We start from the raw sequence: 26399 nt of genomic DNA on the forward strand, positions 1-26399 counted from the left end.
TGTTTCTTGGCTTAAAGTAAAATGTAAGAGTAACTGTCACATTTACTTCTACCAACCTCAGCAAGCAATTGTGCAGCAGTCGTTACAAAACATTTTGTTTACTCCACCTTGTTTTCAGTTGTGCATTGCCTTTTTTTTCTTTTCACATTTAGAAATATGTGAAGAGGTTAATCCTGGCCCACCAAGGGGTCTCCACATAAGACAAGATTGGCAAACCCTATGTGCCATTTCTGCTATAACTGAAGGACAAATCATGGGTGCACACTGTCAAACCCGCAAGAGGAAGGCATGGTTTGTTCTCCACACAGCAACACAGCTCTCAGACAGTCAAAGTTCTTGTTTGCTTGCACACTCGCTGCCACATTATACCAAGAGCTAGAGACTAGAATCTACAGGAACACTACATAAATACACTGAAGCATCAAAGAAACTGGTATAGGTATGCATATTCAAATACGGAGGGATGTGAACAGGCAGAATACGGCACTGCAGTCAGAAAGGCCTATATAAGACAGCAAGTGTCTGGAGCAGTTGTTAGACCAGTTACTGCTGCTATAATGGCAGGTTTTCAAGATTTGAGTGAGTTTGAACATGGTGTTATAGTCAGTGCATGAGCGATGGGACATTTGCATCTCCAAGGTAGCAGCAGTGCAGCAGGGTTTTCCCGTACGATCATTTCACAAGTGTACTGTGAGTATCAGGAATCCAGTGAAACAGCAAATCTCTGATATCGCTGCGGCCAGAAAAAGATCCTGCAAAAAAAATGGGACCAACGACAACTGAAGAGAATCGTTCAACGTGACAGAAGTGCAATCCTCCTGCAAATTGCTGCAGATTTCAATGCTGGGCCATCAATTTTGGCAATTCCAACAGAACAATGTAATACCCCATACGTCCAAAATTGTTACACGAGTTATTCCAGGAACACACTTCTTAGATTAACACTTCCGCTGGCCACCAAACTCCTCCAGATATGCACATTATTGAGCATATCTGGAATAAGTTGCAACATGCCGTTCAGAAAGTATCTCCAACCCTTGTACTGTTACAGATTTACGAACAGCTCTGCAGGATTCATGGTGTCAGTTTCCTCCAGCACTACTTCAGACAATAATAGAGTCCATGCGAAGTAGTGTTGCGGCACTTCTGCATGCCCACGAGGGCCCTACACAATAATAGGCTAGTATACCAGTTTCTTTGACTCTTCAGTGTATTAAAATGGATAGTAATTCTGCTCTCCGAAAATTAATAACTCAATTTAACTATGAGTCTAATAAGTAACAAAAATGCTCATCTATTTGCACAATTCTAGAATATCTCAAACACACACACACACACACACACACACACACACACACACACACACACAGAGAGAGAGAGAGAGAGAGAGAGAGAGAGAGAGAGAGAGAGATATGCTTTCTGGAGGAAAATGTCCAATAAGTTGGCATTATGGTCCTGAAACATAAGCCCTGTAGAGAAATGCTGACTGTAGCACTGGACAGTGAGTAGAAAGATACTGTGTTGATATTGAACAGTCTTCAAATTATACTTGATGCAGTTGAGGTGTGTTGCAACACCTGCACACTGTCAGCACAAAGCATGACTGTCCCACTTTCCAAGTAAACCTATGACAATTAGAGGGTCAGACAAATGCTGCACTCACCAGTGAAGGACCAAGATCCTTTCCACATTTTTTCTTGTGCAGGTTGGTGCTGAGTGCTTTTGTATTGTTGTTCACAATCAATACCTAAGAGGTCAAATGTGTCATTTTGAGATGGTTATGCTATCTTGGTCAATACAGTTGCCTCCAAAAATGCAGCACATGTCTATGCATTCTCCTCCATGTACCTATCAGCCATAAATTGTAAGTAGCGGTGTTGTGGATAGGAGGTGGCACTTCAGGCAACTCTTCAATGTTTTGAATCTCTCAGTAACAGCTAAATGGCTGTATGAATGACATTGCTGTGATGAACACCAATTCAAAGGGAAACTTTCCTTCTTGCAAAGCACACACAGTCTCAGCTTGAAAAGATCCTTCAATGCACATTGACAGACTGAACAGCCTATGCAAGCCTCTCAGTCCCATTCACAGAGAAATGACATGCTATACTGAACTAGGAAAACGTGTTTACTTTTATCTCCACTGCATTTCTTGCGATGATAAGATTATTGAGGAGGCAGCAAGCTCTATGTCCTTGAGATCTGTGAAGCCTTCTTTGAGCATTTTATACTGACTTGTTCAACACTACACTAGGAAATAAAACTTGGAATAGGTATTACTAATGTGCTATAGATGAACCACCAAAAAGGAGAACTATGAAGGTTTGCTTTCAAGATCTGAGATACTCCTAAAAAGCAGTGGAGCTGTTAATTGCATTATTGAAGGATAGACCGATGCGAAACGGACGTGGTGTATTGGTTGCAGTAAACAAGAAATTAATGCAGTGGGACTGACATTGAATTCCCACACACCACATGCAAATTATAGCTCTAAGAAACCCTAATGTGTGGTACAATAGCAAGTATTCTATGCCGAATACTTCACAGTGTTTTTAAAATTCTAAATGCAGATGTTTGAGTATAAGTAATTGTTCTATCCCACCCTCAAAAGGTCTTTACAGAAAAGTCGCATTTGCTAATATGTGGGACACTGTTCAGTATGCATCGAACAGGATGCAGTGTGAGAAAGTCATGAAAAGATGGAAAAGAGTGGATGTTAAGTAAACTCCTGTAATACTGTTAGATGATAGTGCTGGGAAAGCTGTGATAATCTTCTCCAACTGACAGCTGAAATGGACCAAGATTGTATTTGTATTTGCTTTGTGTGTGATCAATAACATACATTTTCATATTCCATTTACACTAACTTCGTATAAGTTTCATGAAACCAAAAACAATGGAAGTTGAACAAAATTTACCGTCCTACACAATGTGACAGAAAAGTGACAAACATGAAACAAGGGCTGCACTATTTATACTCTAAATAGTACATGAACAAAGACTTGGTAGATGCAAAGAAATGCACACCTTGGTGCACTGTTGAGATGGGTCTTTTGTGAACAAATGGGTCCACAGAAACAGTTCACCAAAATGAACAAAGGAGTGAGAAACAGAGTTCTAAGGAACAGTCTTTCAAAGATCACTTTGGTCATGGCTTTCTACTTATAGTTCCCAGGAACAAGAAATGGTCGGTTCATTCCCGCAGCAGCATGTCAGTCAGTGTTGGTCCAGCCTCGGTCCTGTTTCCGTTTGTCTCAATCTACCCTCGGCCGGAGTCTTCCTCCTTCGCGTGGCCACTCATCGCAGTTCCACTGCCGACTGCTCCTAGTTAGTCAGTTTCGAATTGTTCATTTCATTTGCTGCACATGCCCATTCTAGATCTGTTTCAAACCTTTTTTGAACTCTGCACTTCCGGTTTTTTTCGCGTTCTATTCAGTGTCCACGACCGGTAATTAAAATATATTTTATAATTATGTAAATTACATAAAAATTATGTTGTATGTGATACATACATCTTTCCAGGTAACAATAGGACATATCAGCTTACTTCATTATTTCTATAAACAGCAGAAGACATATTTATAAAAATCCAAGTTTGTTTGTTATTACACATGCAAAGGAAGTTGGCACACAGGAGCGGCCATTTTCAGTCTTTTTTTATGCAAGGTAAAACAGCATGTTCATTGTTATGGAAGGCAGACCGACGTACAATCGAATGAAGCCCACACTCCATAATCGAGTGTACAATATCTTCTACAATATTATTTCAGTGGTACAGGGCGGCACACAAAAAAATCGGCCCGAGTACTAGACTGCTCATTGTCGCCCACCAATCATCATCTATTGCTTTGAAGTGGTTGTTTGCATTAGCTTATTTGTTATTTCTTTACTGCCTAATTATTACATTTTTATCTATTCTGCTAGAATCCCCCAACAAATCGAGCATAATTGACGAGCAGTCTGTACTCACAGCCAGTTTTTCGTGTGCGATGTTATATTATTTCACTACCATCAGCCACATAATGCTATAGTTGGGCTAAATGAGAAGTGTTGTAGAATCACAGAACTCACTTCTTACAAGTGTGTGAGGATTGTGTAATGAATAAAGACCCTGAGGGGAAAGCAAATGCTTCCTCTTGGCGGCCTCCAGCCTTTAGTCACTTATTCCACTCATTTTCAATTTTTTTCTACGATCCATATACCAAGGATGAACGAGTTTGTCCATCTGCAGTGCACTGTCAGTCTTTTTCAGTGACATGCTTCAACAAAATTTTGTTAGTTTACAAGCCATGTAAATGACTGCTGTGGCTTGCACGTTCTGCTTAAATAGATGCAATAGCAGTGTCTGGAACATTCCAGAGAGCTGAAGTGACACATGCACAGAAGACAAGTTGGGCAGATCAGAGCAGCTCAGTCCTGCTGCAGGACCAACTGTTGTCAGATGTGCAATGGGCTGGTGCCACATTTGAAACTGCCACTCCCAGTTCCCTACAGTGTCAAGCCTCTGTCTTTGCTTTTGATTAATGCCCTAAGCCTACCTCCTGCCCTACTACATGTGCAACCCTGGTATCCACTAAAATTGTTGCTGCTTGTTCTATTTTCAGTCACTTCTTTCATAATGGCATCCCAATATTATGATGATTGAGCCAAAGCACTTACATTTTCAAATTATATTTTTATGTCTGTTTTCTAGGTAATGTTCAGCCATGGCCAACTTCTCCGATCTTTTTTTTTATTATTATTATGTTGTGAGTGCTTTGCGCAGTACTCAGTAATAGTGTGAATAGTTTGTCCTTTGTAAATGCTACCACATTCGCAAGGGCACCATTCATGTCTTAAGACTCATATATGGCACCCTGTTAAAGACCACATAACTTATGTTGGAGGTGGGATTGAGGACTTTCCTCAGTCCATGTCTTTAAGCAAGCATGCTATCTTGCTAGTCATTGCTCCACAGTATGGAAGGAATGCAGCCAGCTTTGCTCCTTTAGACAATTCACAAGGCATCTTCATTGGTGGCACATAAAAGCTTTTGCAATTTCTACCTTGCTGTAATAATTTTTCCTGGTGATAACTGTTGTCATTAAAGTACTGGTCAGTGTGTACAGATTTCCTGTACACTGAAAGACGAAGCCAGTGTCATGTCTTATGCTCAACTAAAACATCCAAGAATGGAATTTACTGTCGGAATGGACATCATTCATGTGTTCAATGAACTGCTGTGGGGAGGGGTTGTCAAGGTAGGCTTTCCTGATGTCCAGGATTAGACCTGAGTCTCTTTTAAATGCCATCCAGGGTAATGTATGGGCTTGCAAAAAAGTCTGTGGTTTGAGAATTTTATCACTATCAGCCGATATAGAGCCAGCGAAGACATCAATGGTGAAGCGTGGCAGTGAGTTCCGCCTCAATATTCCACTTAATTTCGTCATTCCACAACAACTGAGGAAACCTGTTTACGTTTTTCGCGTGTGAAGCAACTTGTTTACATGTTTTTCGCCTCACCGTTTTGCAATGGCAAAACAAAGTGTGTATTTAGTGTTTCTTTAACAAGAATAAAAATTTTTGAAACTGTAGAATGGCAGTAAAAATGAATGTGTTTATTGTGCATAATGTAATAGAATTTTCTGTTGCACATAATGGGAAAGGCTGATATTAAAGATTACATGCAAACAGCCAGACATAAGAATGCTGTTACTTCAACTGCCAACGTCAAAAATGAGAATTGTGATCTGGAGTGCGTTGCTAAAGAGGCTACATTTTCATATCACACTGCTAAGACACAAGCTCAGTGTCAAACCATCAGATTGCACATCAAACTGGTTACCAAGTTATATGACCCGAAATTTTCACCTACTAGAACCAAAATTGAGGCAATTACTTTAATATTATTTCACCACTTACATATGACACTGTGTTGTGTACTTATAAAAAATTTAACAGGAACAATGGATGATAACCCAAAGTGAAAGCTCATTCCAATTGTTGTAAGCTTCTAGGGATATTCAATTAAGACTGGCACAAATGCCCATGTAACAATTAATTTTTAAAATATCACTCAGACTTTTGCCCCCTTCATTTTCGTAACCCATCCATAATCGTCTTAATAATTTGTTGCTGCAAATAAAAGTAAAATCTAAACATAATGCAGCTCTTCCAGAACACAATAATGGCAGTTCCATATCTGCGTATTGAACAGTGTCTGTCTGAGCGAGTTAAATAAAATATAAAATTACGTGTGCATTCTGTGCCAGACAACATACAATATAAACATTTTAAAGAAGGAGGGGAGGTAGTGAGAAGGAACTCCCTCGCCTAAGAATATGCTTCGAAGTTTTTATTCGTACAAAAATGGGAACATCCTAAGAGAATGTTCTTTTGCTCTGGGAATCTTATCCAGAGGATGTTATCTTTTTTATTCATACAATCCATTATAGAGGCCTCGTAAACTCTCTTCAAATCATTCCAGGTTTCAATGGTGTATCTTCAAGATAGTTCAAAACTTTATTGCATAGTGCTGTTCACAAAGATCAGCCATGACGATGTTTAGAGTTGATTATGAGTCACATTAATTCTTAATGGCTACCAACACTCAACTGACATCACTGTGAAATTTGCAGTGACTAGTGATTAGAGCACATAATTCAATAGCATATGGGCTGATGTTGCAAGCCAGACTTAACAGAAGGGGTGGGGGAATTCAGTGCCAACTTTTAGTGGACATCTCATATTTCAGTCTGGAGGAGGGCATTAAAGTTAATATTTTAAATTCAAGCTGGTCTTTTAAATTTCAATGCTAAGTTTGCAAAGAAACAGCTCAAAATTTAACTCAAGTGTCTTTTGTAGTGAGTGAAAGAATATGAACTTTAAAGTAATGTAAATGGATACACACACACACACACACACACACACACACACACACACACACACACACAACTTTCACAAGCTTTTGGAGCGTCCTGCAGCTCCTTCTGGCAGAAGAGTTGAAGGAAAAGAAAGAGGCACGAAGGAAAAGGACTGGAGAGGTTTAGGAAAGAGGTACAGTTCAGAAAAGTCACCCAGAACCTCTGTTTAGGGGAGACTTATCAGACGGGATGAAAAGGAAAGACTGGTTGTTGGCGACTGCACTGGACAAGATTTGAAAATTTTGTCAATAAATAATTATTTTTCTTGTTAAACTTTAAGGTAAGTGTGTTACACAGTTGATAACATTAAAAATAATTTTGCCAGTGTGAACACAAAGGATAATGAAAATGTGATCACAAAATGTCGATGTTATGTAGACAAACCTAGTTAAGAGATGGCTGTTCAGCTCATATTGCACACACATTATTTCTGGGGGGGGGGGGGGGGGGGGGGGGGGGGGGGGGAGGTACCCTCATGTCTTGTGAAAAACTTAACTGGATAAATAAAATTTAAATGTTTCAATATACTGTTAAGACTTAAGATAATTATGTCCTGGGTTAGCCCAAAAATAAAAGGTATTTTTGTCCTGGGTTGGACCAAAAAAATATGGCAAGCCTCAACCGTAGCAGTAAGATGGACGCAGAGTTCAGAGCTTACTCCTGAAGATGCTCCACGAAGAAGTTCGCAACAGCTGGAGGCAGTGGGGATCCCGCGGTTGTATTATCCATCATTTCATGACACCCAATGCAGTACAGGAAGTATGTTGTCATTAAGGCATCATATAACAGCTCGATAATCCCAAGCAGAAACTGTTGCACCAAAAAATCCACTGTCTCTTGTATCAGCATACTTTTAAAATGTGACAATGTCCCGATTAGCCATTATATCGGAAGCTTAGCCGCAATCCAACACAAGTCATCAGAAAGACTAGCAGGTTAATACGTGACTCTAGTATGCCAGAAGAAGTAGTGACAAAATGAATGCCACATGCCACCAGACCTCCCAGGCTTATGGATTGCCAAAGACAAGGAAGAGGCTTCTCTCAGGCCTATAGTTAGTGCAATCTGTTCACCCACTTACAGACTAGCAAAACATCTGGCAGGCTATTAGGAATCAAACTGTGACACTGCAATGATCATATTGTTAACTTATGTTCATTCATCGAGACCATCAGGAAAATAAAGATAGGCCAAACATCATAACCGTTAGTCTGAAGGCTGTGTCATTTTTTACGAGAATGCTGGCACAACATAATATGGAACTTTCAGCCTAACAGCTTCCCCTGAGATGATCAAGCTGTTCTGCTATGTCTTAACTTCCTGCACCACAAGGAATATTATGAGATGACGAGTGACAGCCTTGGGATTCCCACTGTCGCAGGCTGTCATGAACTACTTCATGAAACACTGAGAAGCAAACTCTGAACTCTGCAAGGGTGTGTTCATCTCGCTTCTTACTTTCCTGATATGGCCTCACACTGCAGCAGTTCATCAACCACATGAACAGTATATGTCCCAATATTAAATTTACTGTTGAAATGGAGAAGTATGGCAAGCTTCCATTCTTGGATGTTTTAGTTCAGCATAAGGCTGGCTTAGTCACTCTGTGTACAGGAAATCTATGCACACTGACCAGCAATTGAATGACAAGTTTCCACCACCCAGGGCAAAGATTATTTCTGACAACGACCGAGTTTGAATTACAGCATTAGAACAGCATGTTCAGGGAAAACTTTTACAGCAAGGGAGGAATTGCTTTTAAGTGCCACCAACAAAGACTCCTTGTGAATTGGCAAAAGAAGCAAAGCTCGCTGCGTTCTTTCCATACTGTGGAACAATGGCTAGCAAGACAGCAAACATGCTAAATAGACGTGGACCGAGACCAGTATTCTACCTTATCGCCAAGATGCAAGGTATGTTGCACCCTGTTACAGACAACACAAATCTTAAGAGTTCCTGGCATGAATAGTGTCCCCTGCAAATGTGGTATCATTTACATTGGGCAAACTATTTGCACTGTTGCCGAGTGTTGTGCAAAGCACTCATGGCATAATAAACAAAGGGATCTTGAGAAGTCTACCATAGCTGAACATTGCCTAGAAAATGGACAGAAATAAAATTTGAAACAACAAGAGTTCTGACTCAAACATCATTATACTGAGATTCTGTTAAAAAAAGTGGCCAAAAACAGAAGAAGCTGCAATGAGTTTAGCAGAGACCAGGGATACACACGTAGTAGAGCATGGGGATAGGCTTAGAACATAGAGCAAAACCAAAGACAAAGGGTTTCACATTCACAGGGAGGTGAGTGTGGCACTTTCGAAGATAGTGTTACCTGACATCGCTTGGTCCTGCAGCAGGACAGAGCTGCTATGAGGTGACCAACTTGCCTTCTAGGCATGTGTCACTTTGGTTCCTCAGGAAGGTTCCAGACACTGCTACCGCATCTATTTAAGCAGAACATGGTGCCAGCCGCAGCTGTCACTAACTCCTGATGACAAAGATGGCGATAGCCATTAAAAGCTCAAGTATTTTACTTGGAGTGACACGGCTTGTAAACCAAGAAGATTTTATTAAAGACATAGATACTGAAGTTACGATGACCAACAGTTGAAGGGCATGAAGTGGACAGCACAAATGACTGACAGTAGAATTTTGGAGGTCACATTTATTTTTCTGGATATCAGCAAAGTATTTTGCTGGAAAAAAGATAATGGAATTGTTTTATAACCACGAACATCAACATTTTCAGTTTTTCTCTGTTTTCCTTTGCTCTCCCCCTTGTTTGAAACACCCTGTGATTTCTGTACAGCACACTGAAACGTATTCTATCAGACCACCTCTTATGAAAACCATCAACATGTAAATCACTCTCATAACATATTGACAATACTATGAAATTGATTGCTGCTACTCACCACATAGCGGAGATGCCAAGTCACAGTCAGGCATATCAAAAATACTGTCAATCAAAGCTTTTGCCCAAACAGGCCTTCATCAGAATTAGGCAACACACACACACACACACACACACACACACACACACACACACACACAGTCTAGTCTCTCACTGCCCATGTCATACTCAGTCGGACAATGTGTGTGTGTGTGTGTGTGTGTGTGTGTGTGTGTGTGTGTGTGTGCTGAATATTTTTGAAGGCCTGTTTGGTTGAAAGCTTTATTTGGCAGTTGTTCCCCCCCGCCCCCCCAACCTGTGACTCATTGCCTCTTCTACGTGGGGAATAGCGACTACCCTTTTCCTAATACTGTCACTATTCCATCCTGGATTTTTCGTAACATATTGAACAATTTTTAAGATTTGTCACTAAGTTGGTCTTAAGCTATGTACACAGAAATAAATTACAGGATACTGGGACTGCCATTTACTTAAAAACTAAATGGAACACCAATATTCAGAAAACTTACCTTCTCTCCTGAAGTGAACACCAAACACATCAGGAAGCTTTTGCATCAAAATTTCTGCCATTTGTAATGCTCCAACTACAATTCTGAGATCCTGAGAAGCCATCATTCCAGCAATATGGCTAGATACTACCTGGTTTTTTAGTACCTCCTGCATAAATACATTGCAAAAACATCAATTTTACACATTTAATGAAGAGTGCTTATAAAGCCTATTGTGAAAAGAAATCCACTAAACATAATAGCAAGAGAACATAATTTGAATTTTCACTCATTAAAATTCTATTAATAACACTTACTGAAATTTCACTGTCATCTCTTAAATCAAGCACAAGTAACATACAGAAAACTGACAGTTTTAACACGAAATGTAAAAATTTCTGTGATCTAAGCTATTGTTCAGCTTCATTCAATTACCAATTTTTGACTTTTGTTTAGAACATGATAGAAGGATTAGAAATACATAGGTACTAAAATTGTGGAAGAGAGAATGTAATACAATCTAGCTGGATTCAAAGTAAATTCTATACGAATTAAATTTACAAGATTTGGCGTAGCTACACACAGTGTTGATAATGGATGATATATCATCAAGAGAAACACCAATACTGTGTCTTTTAAGAAACATTTATTTTTACTGTCTTTGTGACAAATGACTGACAAACAATTTTGAGTTAATTTAATGCTTACTTCAATAAAAAAAAGATTCAGATACGTCGAAATGTGGAAAGTAAAATATGAAGATAATTTTTAAATATGACTGAATCAAGTCGTCATCCATACATGGTTATGTAACTGTAACAATAAACGACTAAGTATTGCTATGGGCTATGCTACATGGCACATGTAGTAGTGGTTAGCAGTGGATGGTGTGCTGCACGTCATCAGTGCAAATCTGATCACCAACAAATATTTGTTACCTAGTATTTATGTTGTAGGAAACTTCTTGTATAATAATGTAAATACTTGAGGATTTACTTTAGGATTAAAGGACACCACTCACCAAAAAGCAGAATCACTGAGTTGTCAATAGAAACAACAGAAGAAAAACTTGCCAGCTTTCAGAGTTGTTATTTGACAAGCTAGAGAAAAACAACACACACACACCACTAAATGGCACTGGCTAGACCTGACAGTGCCAATGCTATTTTGTAGCAGATGAACTGGTGGTGGTGTGGCTAGTGTCAGGTGGGGAAGTGAGGAGAAAAACTGGGGGTGGGTGGCTGCGGCTCTGATGGTGGAGGCCGGTTTGCCGGTCAGCTACGCGGGAGGGAGGGGTAGCAGGTATATGGGATGGCATGATTTTAGTGCCCAGTGGGAAGTGGCACATGCTGAAGATGACTTGGGAGAAGTAGCGCATGCTAGAGGCGACATGGGGGTGTGGATTAGGAGGAGTTGATAGGATGGAGGAAGGGGAAACTGCTGGGTGGAGGGTGCAAGAACAGAGGGTCACTTGAGATTGAGGCCCAGGGCGATAATGGGAACAGATGTGTTGCAAGTATAACTGCTACCTGCACAGTTCAGATAAGTCAGTGGTGGAGGAGAGGATACTGAGCACTTGGGTTATGAAGCAGACATTGAAACTGGGTATGTTGTGCACAGCTGCATGTTATGCTACTGGGTGATCAACTCTGTTCTTGACAATAATTTGGTAGTGACCATTCATTCTTATGGACAGCTGGTTGTTACACATACCAACACATGAGTTCTGTTCAAAATCTGTACACAGAAGTTTTCTATGCTTATTTTGCATGCTCTCCTTTGAAAAACTCTCCTCCACAATTGATTCACCACTCCCAATGTGTTTCTACTTTTGGAAGCAGTCTTGGTACACCTCCTGCTGGATCATGTGAAGCACTGTCTGCAAATTTTCTTTTATCTATCATTGCAAATCTTTGTCCTTTTAGTGGAGTTTTTAACTTTGGAAATTTAAAAAAAAAAAAAAATAGTCTGCAGGGGCCAGATCCAGCGAATATGCAGGATGAAGCAGCACAGTGATTTCGTGTTTTGTGCTACAGTCCCGCACCAATAGGGATGTGTGTGTGTGTGTGTGTGTGTGTGTGTGTGTGTGTGTGTGTGTGTGTGTGTGTGTGTTTATATCGTGATGCAAGAGCCATGAACTGTCTCATCACATTTCAGACTGCTTCCTTCTCACATTTTCTCGCAGGTGACAAACACATCCTGATAGTACCATCTATTGTCAGACTGTCCCTGTAGCATGAATTCAAGATGAACTAATCCTTCAAAATCAAGAAAAATATCAGCATGGATCTGAAATTTGACCTGACCTGGCAAGCTCTTTTTGGTCTTTGAGAGCCTTTCCCAACCCATTGTGAAGATTGAACCTTGGTCTCAACATCGTAATGTCTCATCACCAGTTACGAATCTCTTAAGAAACATCTTGTTCTTGAACTTAGCAGTAACATGATGCATTCGAAGATGATGATTCAGGATTTTAAGTCATGACTGGTGGGTTGATTTGGAGGGAGGGACCAAACAGCGAGATCATCGATCCGTCAGGTGAGGAATGAATGGGGAAGGAAATCAGGCATCCCCTTGCCTGAAGTGATTTCAAGAAATCACCGAAAACATAAATCAGGATTGCCGGAGATGGATTTGAGCAGCCGTCCTCCCGAACGTGAGTCCAGTGTGACAACCATTCTGCCACCTCTCGCTTGGTCATGACATGATGCAACTGGAATGTTACATTCTTCAGCAATCTTTGACAACCATTCTTCGATTGGCACGCACAATTTCATTAACTTTCTCGACGTGAGTGTTGTTGATAGAAATTGCAGGGTGTCCTGAACAAGGGTCACCTTTAATTTCCCTCTGGTCATTTTTAAACTGTGTGACCCATTTGTAACACTGACCACAGCTTTAGAACTGATCATACACTCCCTGCACCATTTGGTGTATCTATGTACTGGTTTCCTTGAATTTAATGCAAAATGTAATTCATATGCGTTGCTCCTCTATCTCTGCCATCTCAAAATTCGCTAACTGTTCAACACAATGTTCTACTCAATACAGCACTGAACAATAACTAACAGACATAAAACAATGAAACTTCCGGCAGTTACACATTAAAAACAGCTGTGTGCAGGGATGCCAACTGCATTTCACTCCAACTCGCCATTTGTGTGAAATTACAAATGTTACAAAATTTTGTTGAACAGACCTTGTGCAGTGCTTGCATTAGAGGTGGTAAATGACATGCGGGTAATATAAGCTGTGGCAGGAGTGGAGTAGGAGGTGCTGGTTGGGTGGATTGGGCACGTCTTGCATCTTTGTTTGCCAAAAGACTATGATCCCTGTGGGAAGACATTGGGGGTAGGAGTGGCATATGGATGGACTAAGATGATGTGTAGGTCAGGCAGTTGACAGAACACCACTTCAGGAGGGGTGTGAAGGATCATGGGTAGGGTGTCACTCATTTCGGGCAGGATGACAAATAATAATGAAGCCCCTGGCGAAGGCTATGGTCCAGCTATTCCAGTCCAGTATGATATTTGGCTACGATGGGAGTGCTGTGCAAGAGGGGGGGGGGGGGGGGGGTAGTATTGGGTTATGTGAAGATATGGCACAGGATATTTTTTATGAGTAAGGTTTTTAGGTTTGGGAGGTACTGCCTGACTGAAGACATTTGTGAAGTATCCAGGTCTGAGCAAAGGAATTTTCATCATTACAGATATGTTTTACATGGGTGAATAGGCTGTACAGGAAGGATTTTTCATGTGGAAGGGATGGCAGCTAATGAAATGCAGGTTCTGTTGCTGGTTAGTGAGTTTAACATGGACAGAGGTGCAGATGGAGCCATCAGAGAGTTAGATGTCAATGTCTAGGAACGTGGCATGTTGGAATGAAGAGGATCAATTGAAGCAGATGGAAGAGTGTGTATTGAGATTGTGAAGGAATGAGGATAGGGTGTCTTGGTCCCGAGTCCATATCATGACAATATCATCAATGAATCTAAACCAGATTAACGGTTGGAGTTTTGGCAGACTATGAATGTTTCCCTAGACAGCCTTAAACAGGTTGGCTTAAGAAGGTGCCATGACGGTGCCCATGACTGTGTCATGAATTTGTTTGTAAACCTTCTCTTCAAAGGAAAATTAGTTGTGGGTCAGGATACAGTTGTAGGATACATAAAAAGTGAGGTGGTGGGATTAGAGTTTGAAAGAAGATGGAAGAGTGTGTGTCTGATAGTGGCAAGGCCATGGACACAAGCGATGTTGGTGTATGAGAAGTAGCATCAACAGTGATGACAAGGGACCCATTATTTGAAGGAGTGGGGATGACAGGAAGTCAATGAAAAAAGTGGTTAGTACTTTGATATGGGAGCCTTGGTTTCAGGCAAATGGTTGGAGGTGTTGGTCAACAGGAGTCTAAATTCCTTCAGTGGGAGCAAAACAGCCAACAGAAGTCCACTGACAAATTTTCAGAAGTTTTTCAGGGATAACTCTTAGTATCTTGGTATACGGGCTCATACCTGTTTGAATGTTTTACTCTTAATGGATGTCTTATCTATAACAAAAAACATTTATTAATGATTCTGTCAACAGTTGCAGTATTTATATTAGGTGAATAGTTTCAAACCACACAGGTTCATTTTCAAACCTCGCCTACTGAGGATGCACTGCCAGTGCTCGATTTAGTAACACACATGAAAGTGGCAACACATGCTTTACAAATGTTTGCAGAATGAATGCCACAATCCAAACACACCTCATACCAAGTTTGATTTTGATGTGGTAAGAGGCATGTGTGGTTTATGGCATCCATTTTGCAAAAATTTATAAAGTATGTGCTGCCACTTTGATTTTTATTATTAACCCTTGAGCAGGCGTGCCGTTTTCCAGAACACAAGAGACTGTGTGGTGCACTTTGTACACATGTATAAAATAGCTGTCTATGTTACCAAGCTAAACATGTATGATCAAAATCACAGTTTATTTTAGTTTATTTAAACAATGAGAAAATAAACTTACATAATATGAGCTAAAACACTGTTTTATTATATTTAAAAAAAAAAAAAAGAAGAGAGAGAGAGAGAGAGAGAGAGAGAGAGAGAGAGAGAGAGAGAGAGAGAGAGAGAGAGAGAGAGATAAAAATTTTCACTGTAATACTCTCTTGCCAAGAACAGGTGTTACAGAGACAGTAATGACCCATTCAAAGCATTAAGCAATGCAGTTGCATCAGATCCATGCCAGCAGCTTATTTGGTCACTAATTATCTCGTAGACAACTGCCTCAATGTGGGATTATGTTGCTAGTTCGTAATCAGGGTCATTTTTTGCACAGATCATAAAGTTTTTCTCACCTGGCTCACTTTGTATTTTATACTCCTGCTGCTCACTTGGACGTATGAAACACAATTTATCGCTGTTTCACCTGAAGCAATAATGAAGGAATAGGTATGGGTTTGCAGTTGTGAAACAACAATGGAACTATGCAAAATCTTTTTATTTTTGGTTGGTGCATTTTACACACAGGCGCGCCTGCTTGTGGGTTAAAAATCAGACAGTGTCAGTCCAGCCTCTGTAGGCCAGGTTTGAAAATGAACCTGTAAGGTTCAAAACTAGTTGCCTAATATAACTACTGCAACTGCTTACAATTATTAATAAACACTAAAGAATTTAATAAAGTTGCTGGTTCTCTGTCAACAAAATACTGAAACTGAAGTCTTATCTATTTTTACTGTGGCAGTAAAAGTAACTTAAATTGTAATTCTTCATGCTTTCCTGAAGATCTGTTGACATGTCGAAGAATCAGGTTCTCCACCAGATGTTCGCGAACAGCTGGCAGAGACCCTGATTATTCAACATGTAACTTAAATTGTTAAATGATTCTACTTTACCATAGTGCAACTTCAGTTAACTGCAATTCTTTAGACTTACTTATATTACCCTGACACTGTTGTTGTTGTTGTTGTTGTCTTCAGTCCTGAGACTGGTTGGATGCAGCTCTCCATGCTAATCTATCCTGTGTAAGTTCCTTCATCTCCCACTACCTACTGCAACCAACATCCTTCTGAATCTGCTTAGTGTATTCCATCTCTGTCTCTCTCTACGATTTTTACCCTCCACGCTGCCCTCCAATGCTAAATTTGTGATCCCTTGATGCCTCAGGACATGTCCTACCAACTGATCCCTTCTTCTAGTCAAGTTGTGCCACAAACTTCTCTTCTCCCCAATCCTATTCAATACCTTCTCATTAGTTACGTGATCTACCCATCTAATCTTCAACATTCTTCTATAGCACCACATTTTGAAAGCTTTTATTCTCTTCTTGTCCAAACTATTTATTGTCCATGTTTCACCTGCATACATGGCTACACTCCATACAAATACTTTCAGAAACGACTTCCTGACACTGAAATCTATACTTGATGTTAACAAATTTCTCTTCTTCAGAAACGCTTTCCTTGCCATTGCCAGTCTACATTTTATATCCTCTCTACTTCGACCATCATCAGTTATTTTGCTCCCCAAATAGTAAAACTCCTTTAGTACTTTAATTGCATCATTTCCTAATCTAATTCCCTCAGCATCGTCTGACTTAATTCAACTACATTCCATTATCCTCGTTTTGCTTTTGTTGATGTTCATCTTATATCCTCCTTTCAAGACACTGTCCATTCCATTCATCTGCTCTTCCAAGTCCTTTGCTGTCTCTGACAGAATTACAATGCCATCGGCGAACCTCAAAGTTTTTATTTCTTCTCCCTGGATTTTAATACGTACTCCGAATTTTTCTTTTGTTTCCATTACTGCTTGCTCAATATACAGATTGAATAACATCGGGAACAGGCTACAACCCTGTCTCACTCCCTTCCCAACCACTGCTTCCCTTTCATGCCCCTCGACTCTTATGCAGTATTTTTAACAGTTACAAATTAAGATTTCGGTGTACCCCACTGATGTTTTGTTTCTTATCCCCTCATCCAGCCTAATATTTCATGTTACGTTCCCTTGACATTTAATCGCTGTTTACCTTACATATTTTCAACTATGTTGTAGTTGCACACACTAAGTAGCGCCATACACTCTACATGTTAACATGTTTTTTGAAGTTGTCCTCTGGCATTCTATCCTCTCTGATGGCGATAGGTATCTTACAATGGCGTTTTAAACTGAATATTGGTCCATTTAATGAAATAAATTTGTACAGTAGAATGCAGTATGTATTTTCACCGATAAACATGAAAATTTTCTATCAAGCAACAACAAAAAGACTCCATTAATGAAGATTTTTTACATAATTTGCTCAAAGAAATTTATTAGAGTCAACAAACTAATAAGTAAGATAATTTTCATACAAATGTTTGAGTTTATACCTTAAGAAGATCTGGAGAAGCATAATACACCATTCGTAGCAAGGCACGCAAACATTTACAACGAACAGCTGGTCCAGCTGATGAACTGTATACTTCATACAAAACACTGAATAAAGAACGGATGAATGAAGCAGCAAGTCCATGTTCTTCACGCAGACACGCAACACGTGCATCACGGGAACTGTGGAACAGTAGCATGGACACTTAATATCAATTTTCACTTCTTTAGTAACGTACATTTAATCAACACTAATGTATTACCTGTTACTGCCATTCATTTGAGCATTGCTGATTCCACTATTTTCACTCAAGTTGCTTTCTGAATTTGAACTAACTGATGATCCACCACCAAAACAAGGAGGTAGCTGAATACTTGTTGTTGGGCTAACAATGTTTGCATGAGAACCTAAATCATTAATGACTAAATTAGTGAACAGTACCAAATAAAAAGAACTAAAGTAGTTGCAAAAATTTGAAAATGTTTGGAAAAAAAAAAATCAGGGCACACATACTAGTGTATTTAGAAACCATTTTTTCTATCAAGTTCACCAGACAAACAGCACAAGACCCTTGGAAAGAAATCACAGCAAACTATTGTGTAGTAATCTATACACTGAAAATGAAGAAACCATATGGATAAAATTATAGTTCTCCATACAACCAGATTCAAACATACTTATAAGGTGCTAATTACTCTCACACAAAACCCACTGCACTCCATCAAGAACGCATTCTAATGCACACTCCTTGCTTAAAGAAAAGACAAATTTTAACAACAAACAAACCTGGACTAAGGCAGCAACTAAAACTTTTATCATCCAAAACAAATAACAGTCAATGTTAAGAACAGACTGCGAATAATGTAGTTATCAGAAAATACAAATTCTAATAACTTCATTACTTCACAATTAAGGTAGTAATGATAAGGGAATCATCTAGTTTTCATTAATGTATTTTTACTTTACATTTTTAAGGTGGTTTCTCTGTGTCTTTACCTCTGTACTTTTGTTACAGAAATTGCAGGAGCTCAAAAGCTAAAGAAAATAATACTTTCTGTTGAGTGTTTTTATGCACCACACATCAGTAAGCTTACAGCGTGTCCCAGAAATGTTGACAAACTTTGGAGGTTGGCGTTGAGTGTTGAGGGCATCCTGCGGAACAAATCAAACGGGATTCCACGTCCAGAAATGTCATCAACAATGCTACAGAATATCAAAGTAAAAGAGGCTGGCACATGCCAGTAAGCCACCCCTTTGGCAGCAAATGTGACTTCGCATGCTGATGGACAGTAGGTGGATCACCTCACAACGTTGTTATTCAGTGATCACAACTAATTGGCGTGATCATCAGTGGAGATGGGGCTAGATGCTTGGAAGGCTTAGGCTCCTATGAATGCGATTTTCTGTTCCTCAGTGGATGATAGTTTTGGATACAGGTTTCCATCTGTAGTTTATTTTCTTCCTAGATTCCTCTAAAATCTCCAGTGTTTTTTGGTATGCAGGAGAAAAATAAACTGCAGGTGGAAACTCGTGTTTGAAAATGTTATCCACCGAGTCAAAAGAGCATTGCTGGCAGTCAATCACTGAATAACAAACAACTTTGTGAGACATTCCACCTATGGTCCTTTAGCGTAGTCACATTTGCTGTGGAAGGGGTGGCCTAGTGGCACCTATAAATTCAACATTCTATAGCCTCACTGGATGACATTTCCAGACATGGGTTACTATCCTTGATTCGTTGTTCAGGACACCCTCTTCAACCTCTCAAAGTTTGTCACAACATTTCTGTGACACCCTGTAGATGAGCTACTGCCTTCCCTTACTTTAAATATTAAATGAATAATGAAATTACATATGCAATAATTTAGTCTGTATAGCAATAAATACTTACCTGTGGAATGCATATTGTCTGCTGGGTTTGAGCTACTGACAGACATCGAACTGCTTCCAGCCGTAACAGTCCCAGAGCTCATATCCACAGTAGCAGCTAGAGACACAGGATTCAGACGACGCTGGACTGGCCGCGTTGTCCCAGTGTCTTCATTTATCTGCTGCATTGAATGAAAGTCCACTGTATAGGTTCGACCTAGTGTCGATAAGCTGATTTCATCCTCCCCAGACTGATGAGCAGCCTATGTAAGAGTTCGTTTTAAACAGAATCTAGCTCATTCAAGTGACCATTACTTAAAACGAAAGCAGACTATACTGAAGAGTACATGTAACATATAAAATGAACATACCTCAATTATGCGAGAGTCTATGGTACTGTATGGGTGCCACAAGCCACGGTCATCCCTCCACTGCCATTGAACGGTATCATGAACATGGTTATTTGGCCTTTCCAAAAGAGCATCAACTGTGAATATTCCATCAGTAGGTAGACGTGGCATAAGCTCTCCGATAAGGCAAGTTATTTCATACAGCTCCTGCGGGCTGCGAGACACCAGTTCAATCTGCAGAAAAAGGCAAAAAACTGTAACTGTAATACTTCATAAAGCATTCTCAGCTAACATCTCAAATTTCTGCTATTAAAACTATAATGCCATAACATGATCATCATCGTTAGCTATGAGCAGTACTCATTTCCTGTAAGAAATACATATTACGATTAATACACACGAGAGAGAGAGAGAGAGAGAGAGAGAGAGAGAGAGAGAGAGAGAGAGAGAGAGAGAACTAGCCAGTTCCCCTACACTTTGACACCATCCCAGTTAAGATAATGCCATATTTCATGCTCAATCTTTATGACTGCTACAGCACTAAGTATGGAATCAGGCAGAGTGTTTCTAAGATATAGGTTTTGATTAGCTTCAATTTAGAAAAATGATCTTTCTGGCATAGAAGTAGCAACTGGCACACTGAAGTACAGCTGAGGATCGGTATACGCATCACAAAAACCACTTGCCAGGGAAGTATTTAAAAGAATAAATAAAGAAAGAATTGGTAAATGCTTCAATTGACAACACGTTTCCTTTCTTTCCAAATTCTTTCAACATAAGTGTCTTTAGGCTATTACGTTCATTCATATAAAAAATTAATCGTACAATCTGATTCGTACTTCCTCACTGAGCTTTCTGTTCTTTTCTAAATATCTTCATTTTCTAACTTTTGTAAGAAAGGAAAATAATCATTAACATTCAGCAGGCTGGTAAATGCTTGTTAATTACTGAATCAAAATATCAACAGAAGCACTGAAAACTATGACTTTAAAAGATTTTAATGTAGGGGTTCTTAAATGTTTTTGGTGCCGGAACCCTTTTGAAGTACCAAATATTTTACAGAGTCCAAATACAAACAAACCTGGTTTCATTATAATCAGATAACAAAAATCTTAGAAAAAAGATATACCATACACTACTGACTTCCAACAAGAATACATAAAACAACATGCCATAATACAATATACATACAACACTGTATTGCTTCCACTGTAAATTGATACATTTTTTTTTCATTTAATAGGCTTTATGGAGCTGCTTTTTAATTTTGACCAAATGTTAGGTGTCTGCCTTAATAGCAGATAGATGAAAATGATTGTCATGTTCAACATCCATTCTATTCTGGCATTTTGTCTTGGTAGCTGTATAAGCAGAAAATCTGCTTTTCAACCAAGTATGCTGTTGGAAACAGTCAGAGGCTGTGTGGCACTCATCATGAACCCCATTCTGGACATTATCTTTTCTCGCCCAATTCAATGATTACAAAATTTGCAGACGATTAATTTCTATCTTTTGTGGGCATTAATAGCCATGTGATCCACACTTGAGAACGCTACCAACAGAAATGACAAGACACTTGGTGAAGAAATAGAATCAAATGTACAGTAACTATTTTACGGCTAGGATAAAAATTTTGGCAGAGCCGAAAAACATTACAGATATTGTTTCCTTATCGCTAGAGGGTACAGTGTGGGCACTTTGGGCTTTGGTGAGTGGTAGACGGCTGCGAGCATATACAAACCGGAATTTTGATTGCCAGAGAGAAGAGGACTGGTGTGGAGAAACAAGCCTTACCTCCCTTTAGCAGGATGGCAGCCTATAGCAGAACTGAAACATTGTTATAGGGATCACTGATCTCTTCTGGTGTCTTAACGATCTTAATCAAAATCCGTGATGAACCTGGCTTGACCACTTCATTTATTTCAAAATAAGCAAAGAAAACAACAAGCAATGCAAAAGACAAAGCATTTGGGGCAGCTATTGCGCAATAGCTGGTTGATGTTAGCAGATTACACTGATACAATAGCTCCCTACTTATCAATCATATACAACCGCTCACTCACCGATAGATCTGTACCTACAGACTGGAAAATTGTGCAGGTCGCACCCGTGTTTAAGAAGGTTAGTAGGAGTAATCCATCGAACTACAGACCATATCGTTGACGTCTGTTCGCAGTAGGGTTTTGGAGCATATACTGTATTCAAACATTATGAATCACCTCGAAGGAAACTATCTATTGATACGTAATCAGCATGGTTTCAGAAAACATTGCTCATGTGCAACGCAACTAGCTTTTTATTCGCATTAAGTAATGGCCGCTATCGACAGGGGACCTCAAATTGATTACGTATTTCTAGATTTACGGAAAGCTTTTGACACCGTTCCTCACAAGCGACTTCTAATCAAGCTGCGGGCCTATGGGGTATCGTCTCAGCTGTGCGACTAGATTCGTGATTTCCTGTCAGGAAGGTCACAGTTTGTAGTAATAGACGGCAAATCATCGAGTAAAACTGAAGTGGTATCAGGTGTTCCCCAGGGAAGCGTCCTGCGACCTCTACTGTTCCTGATCTATATAAATGACCTGGGTGACAATCTGAGCAGTTCTTTTAGGTTGTTCACAGATGATACTGTAGTTCACTGTCTAGTAAGGTCATCCGAAGACCGGTATCAGTTGCAAAGCGATTTAGAAAAGATTGCTATATGGTGTGGCAGTTGACGCTAAATAACTAAAAGCGTGAGGTGATCCACACGAGGTCCAAAAGAAATCAGTTGGAATTCGATTACTCAATAAATAGTACAATTCTCAAGGCTGTCAATTCAACTAAGTATAAAAAAAAAAAAAAAAAAAAAAAAAAAAAAAAAAAAAAAAAAAAAAAAAAGGCAGCTCGTTTTGTATTATCACATAATAGGGGATAGAGTGTGGCATATATTATATGCGAATGGGATGGAAGTCATTAAAGTAAAGACTTTTACGTCGCAGCGAGATCTATTTACGAAATTTCAGTCACCAACTTTCTCTTCCGAATGCGAAAATATTTTGTTGAGCCCAACCTACATAGGTAGGAATGATCATGAAAATAAAATAAAGAGAAATCAGAGCTCGGACAGAAAGGTTTAGGTGTTCGTTTTTCCCGCACGCTGTTAGGGAGTGGAATGGTAGAGAGATAGTATGACTGTGGTTCGATGAACCCTCTGCCAAGCAGTTAAATGTGAATTGCAGAGTAGTGATGTAGATGTAGATGTAGAATAGGCACTTTACTTTGTGGTGCATGATGCGGGTTTATATAGCCCCAGGTGGTGAAGCACATATGGCGAACTGATGAAATCCTTTGGAGCACCTGGAGGTGATGACAGAGATGGAGGGAGTGAGAGGGAGAGACCAAGACTGTATGGGGGAAGAGAGGAAGACTGCTGGGATCATGCACTGCTTCCTCAAAGTACATAACTACTACTGAATCCAAAATACACGATGACAACATGCCAAAAAGGAAAACGGATGCTTGGGAAAAAACACACACTAAATACAACGCAGAAGCACTTACATAAAGATCACAAGAGCAGCTGAAAGTAATCTGGAAGGACATGAAAGCCAAAGCAAAGAAAATGAAAGCTAAATGCAATCGAGAACAATTTCAAACTGCCAGTGGAGTATGTGAGACGAATATCAATGACATAAGCCAAACGGTTGTTGACATGATCTCGCGAGTTTTAGAAGGGATACTGGAGTCAACAACAATGACACATCTGAAGATAATGTGATTTTTTTTTCAAATGGTTAATATGTTCTTGTTTCTTGTATAGCATAATATATGTTTTTATCATTTCGGCATCATTATAATTTATGTTAATACCAGATTCAAATATTTATTTGAATTTGCATTATTATAAAATAAGTCTTTTTTTCTAGAAATCAAAATACTGTATGACTGTATAAGCAATAAAATGATAATGTTAGTCCTTAGAGTGAGAAGAAGAAGAGAGAGAGGAAAATTCTTTACACTATCTTCTACTTTTGCTAGCAATCTAGGTACAATTTTAATTAAAGTAAGTAAGTATAATATACCTTCTGACAGCTTGGCCTGCAGCACCTGCTTCTGGCTGAAATGCACATTAATGTTGTCATTCACCTCCACAGCATCAGGATGAAACACATCTCTAACTTCTATTCCAAAGTTGTGTAGAACTGCAGCAGCCACAACAACATTCGCACACTTGTTTGGTTTAAATCACGTTGTTTTAGTGAGAATTTGGAAACATTTCTTCCAGACCCCAAAAGCTCGCTCCATTACACATCTGGTAGCAATATGGACTCTATTGTAGTGCTGTTGGCTCATGTGTGGGTTCGGAACACAGGCATCTTAAGATGTTTGGAGAGAGCATATCCACTATCTCCAACAAGCAACCCATCATAATTTCAATTTTCAAATTCTGCAGCAACTCTACTACTGTCCCAAAAGCGTGCATCATGTGTAGAACTCGGCCAACGGCTTACCATATTCAAAATCTTCATATTGGCATCACAGATGATGTGTGTATTGACAGGAAAGAAACTCTTGCAATTTCTGTATAGTTCTGCTTGTGCACCCCTATGACATCTCAGAATCCACCATTTCAACATAATTCCCTTTTATTCTTAGATATGTTTTCTTGGCTCTGTGGCATGGACACATACAGTGGTTTTAAAGCACATAAACTGTTTATCACACTATTAAAAGCTCTTCCAGCAGTAGTACGATGGATATTAATGAGATCCCGTTATGATTTTAGAAGTACCTGTGCAAAAGATTCGCAGTCCACAGAGAAGCAGCAGCCTAGGAGACAAAGCACGTTTCCTGTCAGAATTATGCTGCAGTAACGGCTCCAGAAAGCCAAGCAGCAACTCTAAAAGATTCCTTATGAAATCCAAACCACACTTTGAAATCACTGTCACTATACATCACTAATGGGTCTCTCCTCTCCATTACAATCCTCATACTTGGGATGTTCACCTCTTCCCCCATCTTACATCCTCCATCTTCTTTGTAGTCCAGGTAATCCATAAAATTCGACACTTAAAACAGAACTCAAATATCGCACCTTACACTCTTACTTTACTCCAAATACTGCCTAGGAGTAAATTTTGGCCGCATTTCCTCCTTAAGTTACTAATATAGCAACGTAAGTTACTAATATAGCAACGTAAGTTACTAATATAGCAACGTAAGTTACTAATATAGCAACGTAAGTTACTAATATAGCAACGTAAGTTACTAATATAGCAACGTAATCTTCAAATATGCTCTCCACCAGTAATGGAGTAAATAAATTCACTTTGGAAGTAAATGAAAAATTTACTCCTGGAGTAATTTACTCCTTTAGTTCAGTACTACAGTCAGTAAGTCGCCGATTTCCTTCTCTCTTAGTAAATTACTACTTTAGTTTCACTTACTCCTGATTGGTGCTCCCCACCCTTAGTTCATTTCCACAGAAAACTGTTGCAACTGACAACAGAATAATGGGTACAACTTCAGGAGTTTTACTGTTTATACCACCAATTTTTTCAAATGCTCTAAGTCCGCAATGTAAGATAAAGTACTTCTTGATGTACAGGAAAACGAATCCCATTTGTCGATCATTGTAATTTCTTGTTCATTGTCATCTAAATGTCTTAATTCTCTCTGCACAGTACTGCAATCCTGTTTCATAGAAAATAAGTGGTATCTGTCGCTAATGTGATCTGAGAATACTCATCCCTCTCTTCTGTTATTCCCATTCATTTTAAAGGATTGTGACAATAGATCACTAGGCTGCCTCTTTCTACGGAAACAGCCACTGGACCTGTGAACGAACTTCATACTGCGAACATACTGATGAGGGTGAACAGCACTGACATCACGATTTTGCCGAAGTCTGATAGTTGTGCTGAGAGCAAAATGCCATATTGCAATGCAACTGTTTCGTATACCTCCAAGATGGACAGAGCAAAACTGAGTGATATGCCAGGCCTTGTCATGCCCGCAGTCCACACAAGACGTTCGGCACACCGTAGCCAGATTTGCTGTATAATATGCATAGCCATTGTGAGCTCTCAATTCTTAAATCTGTGTGTGTTCAATTAAAGATATTTAATGTACAACATGAATGGTTACAGTAACTAACATATAAATGCAATTTTTGCCTTAACTGAAGTACAGTTACATACCTCCTCATTACTGCAGTCCCCTGATCCAGTTAGGAGGTAACATAATGTTTCTGCAATGTTCTGCTTGAGCAGAGTTAGTGCAAGATCTGGACAATTTGAACACATCACTGACATCATGCGAAGAACAGTAATGAATGTCCCTGTGCTAATTACTGGTGGTGACAGAACAAGCTGCAAAGTAAATATTTTTTATATTTATGATGTTTGGATATAATAATGATAATAATAATAATAATAATAATAATAATAATAATAACTTTACATTCAAATGCCATCACAATTACAATTGAAATGTTAAGAAAACAACAGCACATATTCAGTGTTTTTTTAACTTCT

General features: G+C 39.3%; 1 protein-coding gene across 15 annotated transcripts in view; it reads right to left on the reverse strand.

Moving 5' to 3' along the window:
• The window catches only part of LOC126337040 (E3 ubiquitin-protein ligase TRIP12), a 215765-nt gene that overhangs the window by 93558 nt on the left and 95808 nt on the right, over positions 1-26399 (reverse strand). For 9 of the 15 annotated variants that reach the window (XM_050001352.1, XM_050001348.1, XM_050001345.1 and 6 more), the window contains 6 exons: positions 26064-26234; positions 19903-20115; positions 19554-19794; positions 17925-18069; positions 17664-17844; positions 10329-10476 (listed from right to left, as the gene is read on the reverse strand). In XM_050001352.1, the coding sequence (XP_049857309.1) occupies positions 10329-10476; positions 17664-17844; positions 17925-18069; positions 19554-19794; positions 19903-20115; positions 26064-26234 (1099 nt within the window). The remainder of the gene's footprint in view (positions 1-10328; positions 10477-17663; positions 17845-17924; positions 18070-19553; positions 19795-19902; positions 20116-26063; positions 26235-26399) is intronic. The other 6 variants (XM_050001355.1, XM_050001353.1, XM_050001360.1 and 3 more) reach the window with 1 other exon arrangement.

Source organism: Schistocerca gregaria, chromosome 2 (assembly GCF_023897955.1).
Source record: "Schistocerca gregaria isolate iqSchGreg1 chromosome 2, iqSchGreg1.2, whole genome shotgun sequence".
Taxonomy (NCBI): domain Eukaryota; kingdom Metazoa; phylum Arthropoda; class Insecta; order Orthoptera; family Acrididae; genus Schistocerca; species Schistocerca gregaria.